General features: G+C 38.4%; 1 protein-coding gene across 6 annotated transcripts in view; it reads left to right on the forward strand.

Annotated features, from left to right (window-relative positions):
• Nucleotides 1-16,497, forward strand: part of CIT (citron rho-interacting serine/threonine kinase) — a 111,429-nt gene that overhangs the window by 61,413 nt on the left and 33,519 nt on the right. For 4 of the 6 annotated variants that reach the window (XM_019539237.1, XM_019539239.1, XM_019539243.1 and 1 more), the window contains 8 exons: nucleotides 8,935-9,132; nucleotides 9,611-9,804; nucleotides 10,296-10,431; nucleotides 11,548-11,652; nucleotides 13,205-13,345; nucleotides 13,588-13,695; nucleotides 14,476-14,638; nucleotides 14,882-15,046. In XM_019539237.1, coding sequence (XP_019394782.1) covers nucleotides 8,935-9,132; nucleotides 9,611-9,804; nucleotides 10,296-10,431; nucleotides 11,548-11,652; nucleotides 13,205-13,345; nucleotides 13,588-13,695; nucleotides 14,476-14,638; nucleotides 14,882-15,046 — 1,210 coding nt within the window. The remainder of the gene's footprint in view (nucleotides 1-8,934; nucleotides 9,133-9,610; nucleotides 9,805-10,295; nucleotides 10,432-11,547; nucleotides 11,653-13,204; nucleotides 13,346-13,587; nucleotides 13,696-14,475; nucleotides 14,639-14,881; nucleotides 15,047-16,497) is intronic. The other 2 variants (XM_019539240.1, XM_019539242.1) reach the window with 1 other exon arrangement.

Raw genomic sequence — 16,497 nt, forward strand, 5'->3', positions numbered from 1 at the left:
TTAAATTGCTGTTTACCTTCTGGAGACTCCTTAAAATGGAATATTTTGTGTGATCCAGTTTATGAGTTTGTGCATTTTGCTACTGTAGCTCAGATTTGGGAGCATGAATGAGTGTGTTCTGATTAAGTAGGATGTGACTTCTGCTAATCCAGTTCTTTGCCACTACACAGTGCTTTCATAGCCTGCAACATCTGCCTTCCAAACTTTGCTTGTTGGTAGATTGTTCTGCAGTTTATTTAGCAACAGCTGTTGCATTCTAATTCTAATGTATGAAAAATTGATGATTAACTTCTTACCTCCTTTAGGCACATAGAGATGAAATCCAGCGTAAATTTGAAGCCCTTCGTAATAGCTGCACAGTGAGTATTAAATACAGATCATTGAATTATTTTGAAATTAAGAATGAGGAAGGAAATAAACTCATTTACTCCTTGATGACAATGGCTCCTGACATGGGCTTCTGGCTTCAAGGAGTTAGCCGGAGTTAGCCTGATTGGATTTGATTTCTTTTAGGCCTTTGTTAAACCTCAATTTAGAGGTTTTATTCTGATTTAAAATTGACACTGTTCTTCATCATTTTGGAGAAGGAAGTCAATTCAAATATCTCATTGCAGTGCAGCTAATAAGAATGGTGTAGCAGCTGCAACAAATGTAGGTAAAGATTTCTTCCTCTTACCTGGAGAGGAAAAATCTACCTGTCTAAATCCTTAGCTGTATTGGAAAGCTAGGCCAGACCTGGTAGTCTGGGTTTTGAGGAGAGCACTGAATGCTGTTTAAAGGAAAAGAGACCTTATGAGTCTAAGTAATACATTGATATGCAGTCTGTTCCTCACAGAGCTTAGGTTCTTACCTGGCACATTCTCTATTACTTGTAATCTTTCGAAATGTGTCGTCATTGATTTCATTCATCAAGGGCAGAGGGCCTAGATTTTGTGTCCAATAACATTAGGCATTCTCCAAGATCTGCACTCTTTTTTGCACATTTATCTTCAGTACTGTGTGGACTGTGATGACATCAGACACTCTTTGCAAATTATGGAAGTGTTGGGTACATTTATCATCACCGCTACCTGTTTAAGAATTGGACATAAGCTTCCTTAATCTTCCTTTCCCCAAATTGGTAACAGGACCTAATTGCTTTTTTAGCTCTTCTCATGGTTCTTTCTAGTGACATCCCTGTAGTTAATTTTTTTCCCATGCTTAAATCTTGTGGAAGTGGTGCTGTAAAAAAAAAAACCAAACCCAGGATAAAAGATTTCATCTTTAAGAGTATACTTCAAGACTAGTCTATTCTGTTACTGTTCACGCTTGTTCCTTAGGGCTACCAAATTCCTTTACTTTGTTTATAAAATGTACTGATTCAAAGATATGAGGAAGGCAGGCATAATCTAAATTCCATAATCTAAAGTGCTTTAACCTCTTCTTGAGAGAGATTCTGAAAAAGAAGTTCATACTACCAGTACCTTTTTTCATCTCCTTCTATTATACAAAAAGATAGAGGAATTCACATTCATACTTATGTGCATCAGTTTCTATTTCTTCTGCAGTTTTTTGTGTTTCTCTGTTAAAATATTTCTTTTCAATTTCCTTGTTCTGTCTTGCTCTAAACGCAGAATGGCAGCTTTCTGTTGAAATGACTGATATCAAAGATTAGCTTTAACCTGCTTCAGATATCACATAATCTGTGGATATTTCCACAAATCCATACATTCTCTTTTTTGTGCAATGTGCTATCTTTTAGAAATAAAAGCTCTTTATTTACCTGGTCGCTGTCTTTTAAAGAACGGACAGCAATTTCAAACCGTGAAGATTGGTTTAGGAGCATACTTGACAGACTGTCATTTCAAGAATGTTGTAAGCTTTGAAGTGGCTACATAAAAATATTTGCAAATATTAGATTCTCCAAAAGGATGAGCAGGTTCAGTCAGAAGCCATTCTCATTAATAAGAAATTAGTAACTGTGTTGAGAAATTTTAACACATTCTTCTTGCACCCAAAAGAGTGAAAGGTATAGGTTCTCAAGTCTTCCTTCAGCTGACTATGGGCACAAACTTCCTTTTTATGTGTTATAAGGTATTATAGATGCCTATCCTCTTTCTTCAGTGTCTTGGAAAGATTGACAGGACAGTCCTTTATTGACCAAAGAGAGATTAATGCATGTTTATCATGCTTTTTTTCTTTCAGCTCCACTTTCTTTCATAGTGATCAGTATGATGTAGTCTTTGCTGTCTGTGAAAATACAGCTCACAAAAATATGTAGTCCAGATTATAGCTATTCTAATATGGTTAAAATTTTTGTACTTGACCTATCAGGATTGTAATTCAAATATGCTTCCGTTTTACTAGCTACTAAGAACTAGTGGGCATATTCATAAGGCATGTTCTTAAGCAACATGCTTTCGAGATATATACTGAACTTTCTTGAAGCAATTATTGTGGACATGTAAATAATGTAAAAATAAATTCTATGTCCAGTGGATAGAGGAAGAATGACACAAACTGAAAAAACATAACTGGAGATAAACCGGTTTTGATAATATAGGGAGAAAAGTGATTGCTGAGAAAGATAAATAAAAATACTTCCCATTCACCTTCTTCGATTATTTCTTCTAGCTTTCTAGTTCTTTAGGGGGTCAGGGCTTTGGGACATGGAAAGTTAACACTTCAAATGTGTGGTCTAGTTTATACCCTCACATTAATTGTGTCCATTTCTTTGCTGGGTTCATATGGCCCCGGTCGGATAACTGTTGGGGTTTCACAAAGTTTCTATCTAAAATTTTCATTGTTTTGGGATTCATGTTGTCAGGTAGTTGTACTGGAGACCATTTGTTCCTACTTGAACTTTCTCTGTATTGTTTGTGCACTGCATATTCAATTAGTCTGTGATAGAATCAAGCCCTGGGTTAGTTAATTAATTTCAACGTATTTTTTTTCCATTTCAATCGAGAAGAAAAACAAATTTTGCTCTTCCAGTCTCACAATCTTGTAAGAAATAATGGAATAATGTCATTACAATTAAAATCGTAATACCTGTTTCCTGCTTGCACACTTGAAGAACCATATTGTCTCACAATCATAGTTTATCCAACAAATCTGCTAAGAGGGGAAGGTCTGATTTGCTACTTCTAAAGAGTCAATGCGTTATTCACATGATCCATTTGACTTTTGAAATTGCATTACAAATATTTTCAAGGCAGTTAGGATTCTACTAATAAAAATGCATTTTGCTAAATGGGGAGGTTATGTTTTTGTCAGTCAAGATGGCTACCATCTAGCTGCTAATTGATTATGATTGGATTAAATAATTTGTGGACACAAAAACGATCAGGTTAGGCTCAGCCTTAGAAGCATAAACATAAATTTCAGTAAATGGATAGGAGTAATGTCTATAAAAATCTGAAGAAAAAAATTGGGCCATAAAGAAATGAGCATTGAAACTTTGAGCTTAGTAACATGGGCTGCTTAGAGATGTTAAAAAAAACAACAACAAACAACCCAAAAACAAAAACATGCTTTACTGGAAGAAGCAGTGTGTTGGTTCGACTCAGCTCCGCGGCATCTGTATAGATTGAGTGCTTCAGCAGGGCTTTTTGGTGCCTTTATCTAATAGTTGATTCAATCAGCTATTAAAGTGCCAGAAAAGTCCCACTGAAGTGCCTGATCTATACAGATGTTGGGCAAACTGGGTCCAGCTAACATAATGTCTCTTCTGGGCATGTACTGGGCTTGGCGAGGGAGTATTCCAAGTTTAAAGTAAAGTACTATTTTTTGTTTTGTTTTTTTTGTTTGTTTTTAATGTCCGTAAGCAGTTATCCTGTAGGTTTTTGAAAATAATCATCATCTGAATCTTCACACTTGTGCAATAATAAATTATTTTTCTTTGTTACAAGAAAAATGGAAAACCTGAATATACCGATTGGGTATAGTCTCTACATTTATCCAAAAGATGATCTAGGAAAGCAGATTCTCTTCCTCCCTTCAAAAGGGGTACCTAAATCATTTTGTCATTCCCTTACTCTTTATCTTAATCCTTATTAGGTCTTGGTCCTGCAGCCACACACATGAACAAATGTTTGTAAGAATGGGACTCAGGATGCTGACAGATGTGGAAAACACAAATAACTCAGTGCTTTACCAGAAGAGGAATCATGTCAGTTTGACCTGCTTTGTCCAGTGTCTGTATAGGTTGCTCGCTTCAGGGCTTTTTGGTGTTTTTATCTAATAGCTGATTCAATCAGCGATTGGGTAAAAGCACCAAAAAGCCTCGCTGAAGTGCATGAGCTATACAGATGCTGGGTGAACCATGTTAAACTGATGTGATTCCTCTTCTGGGCATGTGCTGCGCTTGGTACCTGGGTTTTTTTTCCATGTCTGTAAGCAGCCTGAGGCATCAATCTTCCAGATGCTTTTGGCGCATGTGTAATTTTACTCATATATGAAGTCCAATTGACTTCAAATTAAAGTTCTGATTGTGTATTGACTCAGTATGATGTTACATGCATGAGTAAAGTTTTGTGTGTGCTCTGGAGTTTGCAGACTTATCTAAAAGCACCACATGCCTCTTTTTGGTGCTGTATAAAATACATTCGTAATAAAGAAACTTTGTCAGAATTCATAAGGTAAGGCAAAAGCTTTGCTATGACCTAGATAATTTTTTTATTCAACTATCCTGTTGGTGGGTGGAGCCCTTGACTTCCCTTGTTTTAGAAAAAGTGGTAAGGGTCAGTCACAGCTGAAGATGGATATTTGCAGTTTTTGTGAAAACGTATTTAGAGCAATTTTAAGGCCCTTGAAATCTGGTGCCTCAAATGGGACCTGAGGAACTCCATCTCAGTATTGTCCTTGAAGAATGAGATTTATGATTGAGGGAAGAAGCTCAGCAACTTCATATTAGGGTTAATGAAGTCCAAAAAATCCAAAACAGTCAAAAACTTTCATGTACATGGTAAAGACATGTTGGCACTTACCAAACTGTTACATACCTCCTGACCCACAGCCATATCCCACCCTCAGGGGAGAAGAGTTCCTTGGAAGTGAACCCAGATCTAAAGCATGCTTCAGTCATAGAGGAGATAGGGGAGGGAGGGAGGCAACTGCATGTTTTTCTCTCAGCTACTGGAAACTACCTGACAGGATTCAAATCTAGGATGACCTGCTGCTATATGTCTTAATTCCACTGTTATTTTGTCTTCCCTGCTGGGGATGCATTATCTTACATGGAGGTGAGATGTTTCTCTGGGTCCAAGTGTAGGTATATTTTGCTTCTTCCTGGTTTCTGTTTCTGTTCTTCCTTTTCCTTTTCCTACTCTCTAGGGTTGTGGAAAGTTCGGTTGTCTTTCTACTCTCCCCTCACAGCTAGCTGTAAAGCAAGGATTAAGGAAAAGTAAAAATTCCAGGTTATGTTTGTACTGCAAATGGCATCAGCCCCAAACAGTAGGTGTACTGAAATGTGTTGTTGAGGTCACCCAAAAAATTTAAGTCTGCTTGCATCTGATGTCCTCCATGAACACCTGTTGGCGGGTTCTGAGAAGAACTGAGATGCATTAATGAAAGGTTGGAATAAAGATTTGAAGAAGTTTGCACTTATGCAAATAAGAATATCCTAAATCTGCTTTTTTTGCTTACTTTGCCTATGGTGTTGAATTCTGATTCGGGTTTTGTACAGCTATCTGATATGTATGTTTCATTGAACTCCTGACTACCAGATTTCTGATCCACCCCGAAGAAGTTTATAGGTCCAAAGATAATAGCTATGTATCTATGTGCAATCTAATAATATAACACCACTTTGAATTAGATATGTTGTCTGTAATGCAGGAATTATCCCGAGTGGGGTTACTTTTGGTGAGGAGATGCCATTTTCTGGTTATTTTCTATGGTATTAAAAACGGCAGGTATAGCTCGTAGCAGTGTTAAGATAAGGCAACACTTCCGTTTAAATACTACAGTAGTGAATAGTCAGTCTTTTAGCAAGATCAAGATGATCCAGTTAGATCATATCTCAGTTTTCAGAATTATAAATGTGATGAAGATGTGCGCTGTTTGAGGATAGACTTGTTTTCAGATCTTCTCTGGATAACGACACAGTGGTGTGATAAGGTTACTTGGGTGACCTGGAACTGCATTTCTGTGCTTTCTAATGTTTGGCTGTTGCATTAACCGTTTAACTTTGAATTTCAGGGTATTTTAATGTATCTGGGTTTTCAAAGCATGCTAAATGTTCTCTTAGGAGTCTTTTTCTTAATCTATATTAAGTTTTTTCCTGGGAATTTCCTTTTATTTTAAAAGCATGTACAGATGTTTTTGTCAGTTTCAGGATTCCAGCTGGGTAGGCTTGGACCTCCCTTCCCTCTCCTCACAAACTGCCTCCCACATATTTCTCCATGATTTCCTTTTCCCTGGTTTCCAGGAAAGCCATCTATTTTACAAATTGGTCCTCACCTTCCTATTTAGCTGTTTCTCATCCACTGCTCCATGAGTTTTGCCTCATGTTGTTACCCTTCTGCAACTGTTCCTGTTGTGACTGGGCTATGTAGAGTTCATAAACTCCATGTCGAGGCTATAATGAAGCTAGTTAAAATAGTTGAATCTGTCAACAAACCTCCCCTTCCTCCATGCCATCTAGTGGAAGAGAAACCTTAATCAGAGGTATCAATCCTGCCCAAAACAGCTGATTTATAATATATTTGCAATTGTAAACCAAGCCATTTTTGGAGTCATATAAGCCTAAATGATATGAGGGAAAATTCTGCAAAAAATAGAATTGTATCAGTTCATCGCTTTCTTTTAAAAAAAAAAAACCCAACCTTTTCAGATTTATGTCAGATGTTCAAGAAATGTTCTGTTTTGAAGTATAATAATCTGCCTGAAATATCATGGCAATTGTTTTAGTTTTGGTGACAATAAAAGAAACAAGTCAAAATCAGGCCTATAATGGTAGGTTACTTTTCAGCTCAAATGGACATTATCAACTTGAAATTAAGTCTTTTCTTTAAAAAATTAATTAATTTGTTTCTACTATTCTCAGCCCATGAATCATCTTGCCCATATTTGTCATTTTAGATTTGTGCTTGCCTATATTAAAAAAAAAATTATTCTGTCTAACACTGTGTTGAGATAATTGCATTGAGATATAAAAAACAAACGGGAGAAACCATGAATATATAAATAAGGTGGTAGTAGACATGTGGTATTGTCAAAAGTATAAAATAAACAGGAGTAAAAGTAGAAAAAATGTTGATATGTTACTTGACATAGATATTGAATGTTATTTGAATAAAACATTGAGATGCAGGTGTGATGAATATTTTTTTAAAATTCTAAATGGGTCCCTTCAACAATGCAGGGACTAATGTTGTTTGTGGTGCAATCAATATTCCTAAATAACTAATGTGGTATATAAATGATAGCAGAACAGAATGTGTTTCTTCAGCACAGCAGAAGGCATGTTCAAGTAACAACCACGCTATCAAAATCATTACTCACTGATGCTACATTTTAGGGTATGAATCATCTATGAGCTGGTCCCAAACAAAGTGTTGACAGAACTTCCTTTCACCCAATAGAGAGAGATTTCAATTAGCCTTTTTTGCCAAAAGTTTTAAAAACAAAAAGAGTTGGCTTAGAGCTAAGGGAGGCATGGTAAAAGGCTGCCAAAGTATGCCTTACTGCCTGTATTCAAAAAGAAATGGTTGTCTTCTCCAGATAGCTGAAAGGTGCCATACTGCTTTAGGTGAGGAGGTTCTCAATTCTTACATGGAAAATGGAAATATTTATATTTTTATATATATAGCTAGCTGTATTTTAGGATCTATTTTTTCCATTAGGTAGATTGGTTGCTTAATATACAGCGAGTTTTTGAAAATATGCTAAAACACCTCTTGAACCTATTTGGGACTTTTGAACATAAATTATACTAGACTCTTTGCCTATGTTCTTCTTGTTAACCTGTTTTTGGCGTAGTGTTAAAGTCTCTCTCTCTCTCTCCTATTCTGTGATGGTATTGGTCTTGCAGGATTTTTTGTGTTGATCTCCCCTAAAATTTTTCATACTGATTTCCACTCTTACAAACCAGAAGGTGGTATGAAAAAACCACACTTTATTAATATTTTTCAAAATGCTGTGGGTTGTTTTATAAACCAACCTTTGCACACTGGGATGGATGGTACAGTAGTTTAATAAATAAACAAACCTGCTTTGTAAAGACAAGGCTGCCCTTTTGGTTGAGTCTTTGATTTTCACTGTTGGTAGAATTGAATTTTTTACTATAATCCATTGCGCTGCCAGACTTTTTTCCTATCATATCCCTCTCATTGCCGTCTATAACTGTTGTCTTAGTAGAACTATTTCCTTGAAAAGTTTGTATTTTTCATGGCTACTTATGATTTTACCTACAGCAACCTAACACATATCTAGGGCATCCTCTCCAAGTGTCAGTTATATAGCACTTCTCATCCAATGATTTTGAATATTAAGGCTTAAGAAACCTCTGTAAAAAGAATAGCTTCATTCCACAAATGGGAAAACTGAGGTAGAGAAGAGGTGATGTGCCTGGCTTAAGGTACAGAGTGAGCCAGTAGCAGGTCTAGGAACAAAATCAGAAGACCTGATTCTGTACTGTAACTAGTAGAGTGTTCTCTTAAAATAAATCATAAACCGTACTGGATTGTGACATATTTATAGTCTTTAAACTAAACTAAGCAGATAGAAAAGCACCTTGAGATTTTTCTGTAAGGGACAAGGGAGACTCGATTGCCTAACCTAAATGCATTCTTATTCACAACATTTGCAATTATGATGTGGCTCATGTTGGAATTTGACAGAAATTCTTAGGAGCCATCTACTTACTTGGCATTTGGGGCTTTAGAAGAGAACATCTTTTCAGAGAACTGTACTCACTGACATATAACCTGATTTCTTTTTCTCTCTTTTTAGGTCATTACAGACTTGGAAGAGCAGCTGAATCAGCTGAGTGAAGACAATGCAGAATTGAACAATCAGAATTTCTTCCTGTCCAAGCAGCTTGATGAGGCCTCTGGAGCCAGTGATGAGGTTGTCCAGCTGCGAAGTGAGGTTGACCATCTTCGTCGAGAGATCACAGAGAGGGAAATGCAGCTTACCAGTCAGAAACAAGTGAGAGCTTTAGAAATTCTGTTTAAAATCTGTCAGACAGCCAAACGTGAGACTAGCTAGCCACAAATTCCTCTTTCTGATCTGGGGGGTGCACTGGCACTAACCTATGGCTCACATAGCAACTTGACCATTCAGTGATTATGTTCTTCCAAAGCAATGTAAGACTATGTAAGATCTGGGGAATATCTCTTTATATGGTTCCCTACAACACTGTTAAAGAACTGTGTTTCCTAAAGGTACTGTAACATAAAATTTGGTTCATTTCTGCTTTGTGACCTTCAGTGCCAAAGGCATCATGAGGTATTGCTTACATTAAAAGCAACCATGATTTAATATATACATGCCTTGAGATGAGTTGTGATTTACCAGCTGATGCTTGCTGCTGATTTGCATGTTGTGTACCTGAAATAGTAAAGCTGCATCTTGAGGTGCATGTTTGATGTAGGAAAAACAAATTTATAGGAGGATTTATTTTTAGACAATGGAGGCCTTGAAGACAACATGTACAATGCTGGAAGAGCAAGTGATGGACTTGGAGGCCCTGAACGATGAACTTCTTGAAAAGGAACGTCAGTGGGAAGCATGGAGAAATGTTTTAGGGGATGAAAAGTCTCAATTTGAATGCCGGGTTCGAGAATTACAGAGAATGTTAGATACAGAGAAACAGAGCAGGTATGATTTCGTTAATTTGTGTGTAAAAATGCTGTATGAAATAGTGTAATTTGTGCATCTAGAAACTTCATCAAACATCTGTTCACACAAAGTAAATCTGAAAGATGGCATACAAGTTGATACTTGTGTATTTGCTCCTGTTATTCCTATGTGAGGGCACCAATTTAGACAAAGTAGTATTTCTTGTTGTAATTTGTAAAGTATCTTTCAAACTTAATTTATAACCTGGGCATTGCACAGTAAACTAGCTATTTCCTTTACTTCCTTGCACTGGTGATTGATCCTTCCATTCCATAGCTGTATCAGGGGAAGAGACCAAGACTTGTGTAAAGTGGAAGTATCACATTTAAGTTGACTGGCTTTATAAAATGGGATTTTGAAAGTCTGAAGCAAATCTCTGAAGGATTCTATTGATCTCTTGACATCCTAGGAGGAGATCTGTCCCAGAAATGAGAATGTTAGGTAATAGCTTTTCTTTACTTTTAATACAGAGTCCGAGCAGATCAACGTATTACTGAATCCCGCCAGGTGGTAGAACTAGCTGTTAAAGAACATAAGGCAGAGATTCTAGCTCTCCAACAAGCACTGAAGGAACAAAAACTCAAAGCTGAGAGTCTCTCTGACAAGGTCAGTAGCTTTTTACTTAAAACCTTCATATATTCACTAAAGAACAAAGTCCCAACTCAGTCTTTCCAATGTGGTTTTGTATAGAACAGCCTTTTTCAGATGTAAGAATAAATTTTCAAACAGGCTGAGGCATAGGTACTGACTTTTATTTTTGCAGTGTCGGGAGGGAGGAGGGGGACATGCACGTGGTACACCCTGCATCCCACTCCCCACAGCCTCTTGTAGGCTGGAACTCTGCCAGCCTGCAAGGGGAAACCTACCGTTTCCCCTGGTTTTCTGTGGTGAATAGAAAACCTGGATCCCTGCATGATGCTGGGAATTCAGGGCAAATGCTGTCCTGGAGTCATGCAGCCTGGAACTGGGGCTTGATGTTCCCATTTCAGGACTGTCTCACCCGATTAGGGATGGGTGGTCACCCTACCCTCTTCCCAAGGGAGGCCAGAGCCCTTGGGCCCCCATGTACTTCGTTCCTATGGGCTGAAGCTTCTTCATTTTTCAGGGTGCAGTTTTGAAGTGCAGGTGTTGTTCTCAGAGAGAAGAGCTGAGATTTCTCACCAATTAAAGCCAAATATAAATCAGTGGAGACCAACCTTTTTGGCAGGCTGGTTATAATTCAGCTCCATGCCATTCCCGAATTCCACTCTAATTCCCTTCTTCTACCCAGTCTGTTAGCCTGCTTTCTGCTCTTTGCCCTGTCTTCCCACATCCAGTCTGCTGCTCTGCTTTCAGCTCCCTTCTTTTGCCCTCTGCTCAACATGCTGCTTTGCTGTCTGCTCCCCACCCTATCTGTTACTGCACTACTTGTTCCATTCCTGATATGCCACATGCCATGTAAGAAGCTGCCTGTACCACTTGTGGTATGCATATTGCAGGTTTGTCACTCCTGCTGTACATCAAGGTGATATAAAATGTTAACAGATCTGTCTCTCATTTGGCATCCACATTGGAGCAGCAACAACCCAAACTGTTTTCTAGTTTTCTTTTAAGAAAGGCAGATATATATTTTTTCATTCTTGGCTTTTTTGTTTGGGAAATTTCTATTTTGGAATCTGTGGGTTTTGTAGTATTCATTAGCATCTGCAGCTGTATTTTGGTCTGTCTCTCCCAAATGTCTAGCTCAATGACTTGGAGAAGAAACATGCCATGCTGGAAATGAATGCTCGCAGTTTGCAACAGAAGCTTGAGACAGAACGGGAACTCAAACAGAGGCTTCTGGAGGAAGTAAGGACTAACTTGTAATGGGATTTTATATTATAATAATTTCAGTAGGAGGATCTGCCATGTGAAATCAAAAAATAGCTATTTTTACAAGTAGGCTGAAAGGTGTTGAGTGAAGATGAAGACTGCAAGGTTTTCTTTTGGATCTGGAATTATTTAGCATCTTCATTAATGATTTGGACAATAGGATGGAGGGCATATTTAGCAAATTTGTGGAGAACACCAAGTTGGGTGGAGCTGCAGACACTGGAGGGTAGGACTAGGATCCAGAATCAACTGCATAAGCTAGAGAAATAGCCTACAATCAACCAGATGAAATTTAGTAAGGACAAGGGCAAAGTCCTGCATTTGGAGCTGAATAATTGAATGAACAAATACAGACTGGGGAATGACTGGCTAGGCTGCAGAACTACAGAGAAGGATGTGGGGGTTACAGTGGATGATAAGCTAAGTGTGAACCAACAGTGTGCTTACTGCTGAAAAAAGCCAACAGCATACTGGATTGTATTAAAAGGAGCATCACCTGCAAACCAAGGGAAGTGATTCTTCCACGCTATTCAGTACTGGTGAGGTCCAGGTTTGAACTCTACACTTTAAGAAAGATGTGGACAAATTGGATAGAGTCCAGGAGAGTGACAGAATGATTAGGTGCCTAGAAAGCATGACTTACAAGGAAAGATTGAAAGAACTAGGGTTATTTAGCCTGGAGAAGACTGAGGAGGAATTTGATAGCAGTATAATACCTGAAGGGTGATTATAGAGGATAGACAGATTTTCCTCTTTGGTTGTAGGAGACAGGACTAGGAGCAATGGCCTCAAACTGCAGCAGAGGAAATTTAGGTTGGAGATTAGGAAGAACTTCTGACTACGATGATGGTTACCTAGACAAGTTGTGGAATCTCCATCCTTAGAAATTCCCAAGAGCAAGTTAGATAAACACTTGACTAGAGTGGTTTAGTCGGGAAATATCTTGCCTTGAGCAGGTTATTAGATGGCCTTGTGAGATCCCTTCCAGCCCTACTTGCTTATGATCTTAAGGTGCCAGAAGATGCCCAACACTGGTGATCAGCACTTGGCTCCTCCTGCCACAAGTTAAATGCAGAGATCTGAGCACTTGTAATTGATTTGATCTCTTATATCTACCAGAGAGACAGATGCTTGTCCTGGTTTCTAGGAAATTTTTTTTCTTAGTGGAGATGTTGAGGAATATGTATATAGAAGATATGGAAAACTAGTTCCTAGAATTTTGTTTGATCTCTCTTACCAGTCTAGCCACAGGATTCCAGAAATCAGCTTAAATAAATTACCTCAATATATAGAGCTTAAAAAAAGATAACACAAATAGATCCTTGATTTGCATGCCTTTGTATGAAATTTAACCATATGGCATTCTGAGTAGAAGGACAGATTCTGGGATTTTATAAATGGGAAGTTTAATATTTAAACTGTAAACAAAACAGTTACTCTTAAGTTCTCTGAAGATAGTTATTCTGCAAAAAGTAATGTTAATGACTTCTTTAGAAATTGTCTCTGGCTTCTGTTTTTCCACTAACAGCAGGCAAAGCTGCAGCAGCAAATGGATCTGCAAAAAAACCACATCTTCCGCCTCACTCAGGGTCTGCAGGAGGCTCTGGATCGAGCTGATCTTCTGAAGACTGAAAGGAGTGACCTGGAATATCAACTAGAAAACATTCAGGTGAAGTTTAACAAACAGAAAACAAAAAAAAAAAAGGGTCTGTTGCAAAACTCAAACATCAGATTTATGGAGACAGACCTGCCATTATCACATACTACATTTCCTTATTGGGTAAAATCAGAACTAAACATATATTTTATTTCCTGCCTGGTGCTTGCTGCATGATATCTTAACTCTCTTATTGCACTGATATCTTCCTATGTCTATCACTGCAACAATTTTTATGTGTGTATGGTTTGCAGGTTCTCTATTCCCATGAAAAGGTGAAAATGGAAGGCACTATTTCTCAACAAACAAAACTCATTGACTTTTTGCAAGCAAAGATGGATCAGCCAGCCAAAAAGAAGAAGGTGGGTGAAAGGTGTGAGAGGCATGATTTAAGTAACTAAAACATGAAGTTACATGTCTGAAGCCTTCATGATTTAGTTACTTATTGCATGTTCCAAATATCCTATTCTCTCCTTCTCTCTCTCTCAATTACTGCATAACGCAAACACATCCCAGTTTAAGGAATGTTATAAATGACCAAATGCAAGCTTGGTTGGGCAGCATGTTGTCCTTGTAGCCTTTTAGTATTTTTGTGTTCCTACAATGAGTTGAGTTAGAACCCAGTAGTTCTACCCCTGTTGCAGCTGAGGAAACATCATTAGGTAAATTGAATCTTTCATAGCAAAAATGTGCAAGCAAGTTTTTTTTAAACAATGGTAAGTATATACATATACTGTGTATCAGGAAGGACTCATCTTGTAGTTAGGCATAGGATTAGTCAGGAGACCAGTGTTCTGCTTTCAGCTTTGCTACAGGCCCCTTTATGATTTGGAGTTTAGGTAATTTAACCTTCCCCAGTCTGTAAAGGGCATCATGGTGTAGATCTGTGTAGATTCCTCTTGAGACCCTCTGCTACAGGAAATACAAGCTGCTGTTATAATACAGGTAATGTATGCTCCCTTTTTAATGAACTTCAAGGCCTCAACCTTTCTCTCCAGCTCCAATTTTAACTAAAAGGCCATCTTTTTGTGTGTCAGAATTACTTTTAGGCCCTCTGGCCTGCAGCTAGCTAGCTTCACTTTACCTAGTTTAAGCCATCTCTTACTAGGAGTTAGGAGTTGTCTGTGTGTTTCTGTTGCTAGGGCCTGTTTAGTCGGCGGAAAGAGGACCCTTCTTTACCCACACAGGTTCCTCTGCAGTACAATGAGCTGAAAGTGGCACTGGAGAAGGAGAAGGCTCGTTCCGCTGAGCTGGAGGAAGCTCTACAGAAAACACGCATTGAACTCAGATCTGCTCGAGAAGAAGGTAGGGGTTAACAGAAAAGTTGAATCTGGAGGAGAAAGACACTTTTGGCCTGAAAACATGGCTTAAATTTTGCGTCCCTGTAACACTGGAATATAGTAATTCCAACTTTGCCTGCTGTTTCGAAGATGCAGTAGGACTACACGTTTTCTGCAGGCTGTAACCCTTGAATGGTTATGCCGAACCGCTGCTGTGACTCAGCCTCGTATTGGGGAAAGTTAACAAGCTGTGTTTGTCTGTCTATAGCTGCCCATCGGAAAATAACAGACCACCCTCATCCATCCACACCAGCCACGGCTAGGCAGCAGATCATCATGTCTGCCATTGTCCGCTCACCAGAGCATCAGCCCACTCCCATCAGCCTGCTAGCTCCACCCTCAAGTCGCAGAAAAGAGTCCTCCACACCAGAGGGTAAGCCTCCAAGATATTGTATAGTTTTCTTTTTCTATTCAGAATCTTTTTTTTTTTCAAAACCACCTTTGCAGTCTTTTTTTCTCCTTTGTGCAGGTATACATCAAGGATTCTCCACCAGGGCATTACAAAATCTTTTCAGAGGTGCTGTGGGGTGCCACTCAATGTTAGCATTGTTAGATGGACATACATTCCAAACATGATTCACAAGAGAAATCCAAAGATTTCAAATAGGAATTGCAGTGTTAAAAAATTCTGACCTGTTGTGGTCTTTCTTAATTGTTGCAACAGAAGAATTTTTCTATTATTTTCCTGTAATCAGAAAAATGACTGAAAACTAGGAGCTGGCACTTTCTAAGGGTACCTTGAGCCTAGAAAGTTCAGAACCACTGGTAGACATGGTGACAAGTATTGTGAGCTTTAGGGGGCAGGCTTGGAAACAATTATAAAGAGTCCTGGTCTGTGTGACAGGACAGGTCTTTCTTAAATCTCACTGTAGGTGATGAATTTTACTAACAATTCCTACCTTAATAAATATTTTAATTGTCACTTTTGCCTACATTCTTTAGTCTAAAAATCTCTGAATCAAAGTTCAGTATTACTTATTTAACTAGCAGGTGTACTCTTGATTTTGTGTTAAATTGATTTGTTTCTAAACATACCTAGTTTCTGTTAGAGGATCCATGAAACAGCATACCTGGATTCCAAACAAAAAGTATTCCTATTCCCTTGTTGCTGTTAGTATGGCTTGCTCAATCAAAGAAATTGAATAGGAGACAATGAAACTAGCTGGAGACAGTGTTGTAAAATCCACAACGTAATGTACTTAAAAGTGTTTTTGCTATTTTTTATTATAAAATTCCAAGATGGAAGGACAGTTTTTATTTTGCTTGTTTAGTCTGTTTTTTCACCCCTTCCTTGTCACTAGTGGACAGTATACCTTTAAGTCTCTGCAAAGATTGACAATAAAAAATGTGACCAAATCCATTTCACTCTTCTGGTTGTTCAACAGTGTCACTTCAAAATCACAGTGCTTTATGTAAAATACAGATTCATACAATATGTGTACTTCCCTGTGTCACTAAGAAGCAGTATTTAGTCTAATAATACTGTGTTTGTTCTTTTAGAGTACACTTTACTCACAGTGTACAAGTGTACACTAGAGTACACTTTATTTTCTATAAACTTTTACTTTCTGTAGAGTTTTATGGATGTTTCCTCAATGGTTTTTCATAGACATTTGGGCTGGAAGGGACCCTGGAGGATCGAGTCCAGCCCCCCACCCCAGGGGCAGGAAGTCAGCAGGGATCATAGGATCCCTGCAAGATAAGCATCCAAATGTGTTTTGAAGGCGTTCAAAGTGGGTGCTTGAACTGCCTCAGGTGGCAGTCCGTTCCAAACCTTGGGGGCTTGGACTGTGAAGAAGTTCTTTCTTATGTCCAGCCTGAACC

Source organism: Crocodylus porosus, unplaced genomic scaffold (assembly GCF_001723895.1).
Source record: "Crocodylus porosus isolate Cpor-Errol unplaced genomic scaffold, CroPor_comp1, whole genome shotgun sequence".
NCBI lineage: Eukaryota > Metazoa > Chordata > Crocodylia > Crocodylidae > Crocodylus > Crocodylus porosus.